This window comes from Triticum dicoccoides, chromosome 3A (genome assembly GCF_002162155.2).
Source record: "Triticum dicoccoides isolate Atlit2015 ecotype Zavitan chromosome 3A, WEW_v2.0, whole genome shotgun sequence".
Lineage (NCBI taxonomy): Eukaryota > Viridiplantae > Streptophyta > Magnoliopsida > Poales > Poaceae > Triticum > Triticum dicoccoides.
Window position 1 is genome coordinate 436,504,412 of NC_041384.1, and position 4,053 is coordinate 436,508,464.

At 52.9% G+C, this 4,053-nt stretch overlaps 1 protein-coding gene across 1 annotated transcript; it reads left to right on the plus strand.

Moving 5' to 3' along the window:
• The first annotated feature begins 911 nt into the window (after positions 1-911).
• On the plus strand, positions 912-3,720 carry LOC119268443 (cytochrome P450 72A14-like). The gene is made up of 4 exons (XM_037550075.1): positions 912-1,301; positions 2,053-2,273; positions 2,370-2,614; positions 2,735-3,720. The coding sequence occupies exons 1-4, from the start codon at positions 1,013-1,015 to the stop codon at positions 3,546-3,548; spliced, it is 1,569 nt and encodes a 522-aa protein (XP_037405972.1). The 5' UTR covers positions 912-1,012; the 3' UTR covers positions 3,549-3,720.
• The last annotated feature ends 333 nt before the right edge of the window (positions 3,721-4,053 follow it).

The window sequence follows — 4,053 nt, forward strand, 5'->3', positions numbered from 1 at the left end:
CTATTTTTTTTCGAATGGACTAATGGTCGTCTATTAACACGCAGTCCGGTCGTCCCATGCACACATCTTCATTCACTTGATCTTTCTTAGACGAGCTAGCAAACACGCACGATGATCGATCAGAGTAAACAGAAAGACGGACGTGGCCGGCCTTGTGTGCACCGGTCGTCCCGTCCCGCCCAAGCGCGTGCGCCCATGCTAGCGAACGCAACGGGTGCCGTCATGCAAAGGTGCAACAAAAAGACGGACGAATTCCACAAAGCGCACGATAGGATTAGGATTAGGTATATGGCCATGCATGTCCCTGGCCATGCGTTGCACATGTAATTTCTAATTTGCGGCGGTCGTCCAGACATGCATATTTTCCTTGCCTTTTTTGGTTTCCAACGGGAGTTTTGGGACACTATCTGGTTCTAAAAAGCCAGCCAGGGAGAGCTTGCGCAGGCGCTTTCGGTGCACGGCATGACCACTCTACGTGCGACGCTGCACCTTTATGACCTGTGTGTACGAAGACGCTAGCTGCTTCAAATGGGAAGGAGAAAGCAGATAGTCAGCTGTTTCCGAAAGAAACACGCTCTCGATCGACTGCAAACGACCCACAAAGATTGAGGCCCATGCAGCCAGCCACCTAATTGTAGACCAGGTTGGTGCCGTGCCGCGTCCCTACGCTCGCTTTTCGTCGTCCAACTTTGCTCCCTTTTTTTCCCACACGGATCTTCTCATTTCACAGGGATTAAAAGAAAAGACCACTTCCCCGGCCTGCTGTGGACTGTAGAACCATCACGGAAACAGCCCAGGGCGCAAAAATGTGCTCTATAATGGCGGAAAAGCATGCGGTGCAAAAGGCCTCCACCATCTTTTATATATAGTGGTGGAATGGAAGGTGATCACCACAGCACTCGTATCCTACGCCCCCACCCACTTGATCACCGCAAGAGAGCAAAGCATCAATCAACCCCATTCCCCTTGCGCTGGCTGCTCCGGCGTGTTCTGGGCCAAGGCGACGAGCGTGATGGGATCGCCGGTTTCTTTTCCACGGGAGCTGCTGTACGTGGTGGCGGGCGCGACCATCGCGTGGTGCGCCGTGCGGGCGCTGGAGTGGGCGTGGTGGAGGCCCCGGCGCCTGGACCGGGCGCTGCGGTCGCAGGGCCTTCGCGGCACGGCGTACCGCTCCGTGGCCGGCGACGCGCCGCTGGCCGAGAGGCTCAACGAGGACGCGAGGGCCCGGTCCATGCCGCTGGGCTGCCACGACGTCGTGCCCCGGGCCATGCCGCTGTTCCACCAGACCATGAAGGAGCACGGTACGTCTCCTACTTCTCTTGTTCTCTTTCTTGCCTGTCCCTTGACCTTGGAGTCGGCTGCATTGGTTTGCCTTGGAAACTTCTTTGGTCGCGTCACTCGGTCGTCCGGGAACATGTTTCCAAGAGCAGATTCAGTACCCCTAAAAAAAAGAGCAGATTCATCAGTTTTCATTAAAAAAAATGGTTGACTACCGGAATCATTTTTTCCTTGCATGCACCGCTATTGGCTATTTTTTTCATGCTAATTTTCTTTTGTGTGGGTTTTTCTCATGCTATTTTGAAGTTCAATTCAACTTTATTGCAGTTTTGTAACAGATTAGGACAACCAGATTTACGGACACTCAAGGTATCTAGCTATAGGAGCATCTGTAAAAGAGAGTATCAACAAGAAAATCCCATGCTGCATGATTGCATCCAAGGCCATATTCCTATTGCGTACGCTAGCTATAGACATCATCATTCCAAAGAGGAAAACACCAACTCAATAGTCCAGTTCGAAAGGTACCCACACTAATGTGATGATGACTAGACTCTAGATCCCACCCTTCTTATTTTAGTGGGTGCATCGGGCTTCATTTTTCTATCCACGAAATCTAATGATGTTCTAGCAAACTAGACAAACCGTACCCCACTTAGGTAAATGGGCTAACTGAAAATGAAAATGTAGACGTGTATTCATAATAACTGAAGAAATGAAAAAGAACTGCTGATACAAGCTACCTCGTGATTGTCTAATATCATTTCATTTCAGGTAAAATGTCTATCACTTGGTTTGGACCGTCGCCTAGAGTGACCATTACCAAGCCCGCACTGGTGCGAGAAGTACTGTCCAACAAGTCCGGCGACTTTGAGAAGCTCAAGTTGGGCCGACTTCAGAGGATGTTGCACAATGGCATTGGTAGCCACGAGGGCGAGAAATGGGCCAAGCACCGGAGGATCATCAACCCTGCCTTCCATCTCGAGAAGCTCAAGGTGATTTATTATTTATTTTTGGTTGGGTCATTGACATGGCGGCAGACTGGCATTGGTTGGTTCCAGGGAGTGACAAAATTGGTGTTCAATTTTCAGCGCATGTTGCCAGCTTTCGCTGCATGTTGCACCGACCTGGTGGACAGATGGGAAGGCCTAGCCGCGGGTGACGCGCCATGCGAGGTAGATGTCTGGCCCGACATGCAGAACCTGACAGGGGATGTCATCTCTCGCGCTGCCTTTGGCAGCAGCTACCTGGAGGGCCGGAGGATCTTCCAGCTCCAGGGGGAGCAGATCGAGCTCGCCGTGCTCGCCATGAACAAGATACATATCCCTGGTTATTTGTGAGTTCTCTGTCTGCGATTACTCTCCTTCTGCACGTACATCGATCAATGGTGCAAATTTGGGTTTTTCCTACGGCACTGCGCTGCAGACTCTGTCCTGATACATTATTGTATGTCCAGGTTCTTCCCAACAAAAGCCAACCGAAGGATGAGGCAGATCGCTGCCGAGATCGAGAGGATCCTCAAGGGCATCATCGCGAAAAGAGAGAACGCCTTGAGGGCCGGCCAAGCCACGAGCGACGATCTTCTCGGGCTGCTGCTGGAGTCCAACATGGCACACACCAGGGCGGGCGGCAATTCCAAGGCCGGCATCACGACCGACGACGTGATCGGAGAGTGCAAGCTATTCTACTTCGCCGGCATGGAGACCACGTCGGTGCTGCTCACGTGGACGATGATCGTCCTCTGCATGCACCCGGAGTGGCAGGACCGCGCCAGGGAGGAGGTTCTGCATGTCTTCGGCGACCGCACGCCGGATTACGACGGGCTAAGTCGCCTGAGAATTGTGACCATGGTGCTGTACGAGGTGCTGCGGCTATACACGCCGCTGACGGCGCTCCAGCGCAAGACGTACAGGCCGACGGAGCTCGGCGGCGTCAGGTACCCGGCGGGCGTGGTGCTTATGCTGCCGTTGTTGAGCGTCCACCACGACAAGGAGGTTTGGGGCGCGGACGCCCATGAGTTCAGGCCGGAGAGGTTCTCCGAGGGGATCTCCAAGGCGTCCGTCGACGCGCCGGCCTTCTTCCCGTTCGGCTGGGGCCCGCGGATCTGCGTCGGCCAGAGCTTCGCACTGCTCGAGGCTAAAATGGGGCTCGCCATGATCCTGCAGCGCTTCTCCTTCGACCTCTCGCCGTCCTACACACACGCGCCCTTCACCGTTGGCCTGCTGCAGCCTGAGCACGGCGCGCAGGTCAGGCTCAAGAGGCTTCACTGAGCTACAGTACATATTACAAAATCAGTTGATCTGCATGTACAGCATAATGGTGGATTCTAAGACTAACTAACGCACTCAAGACTCAACTACGTGTAAAAGGCCTGCTTGTGTATTGACTTTAGATGGAAGTCGGTTGTATCAGATGACTGGAGTTTCTCGACCAACGGTCAAATTTTCATTTGGAGAAACACTATATATCTTTCTTTTTTTTAACCATGCGAAACACTATTTCTTTTCTGAAAAATAACAAATCTATTATAAAGATGGTAAACATTTCTGACCGGCGGACCGGCCGAAACTTGAGCCGGTCGCGCGCGGTGCGTACGATAAAGAGAGATCGAACGCTCGGTGCTCTCCCCATATCACAACACTCGGTGCTATCCTTACCTATCCATGCATCGATCTATCCCTCCTTCTGTTTCTTTCCCCACCAAGCTCTTCTCCTTTCTCCGCCATGGCCACCACCACCCACCCCGGTACCCACCTCCCCTTTCTGTCCTTGTGG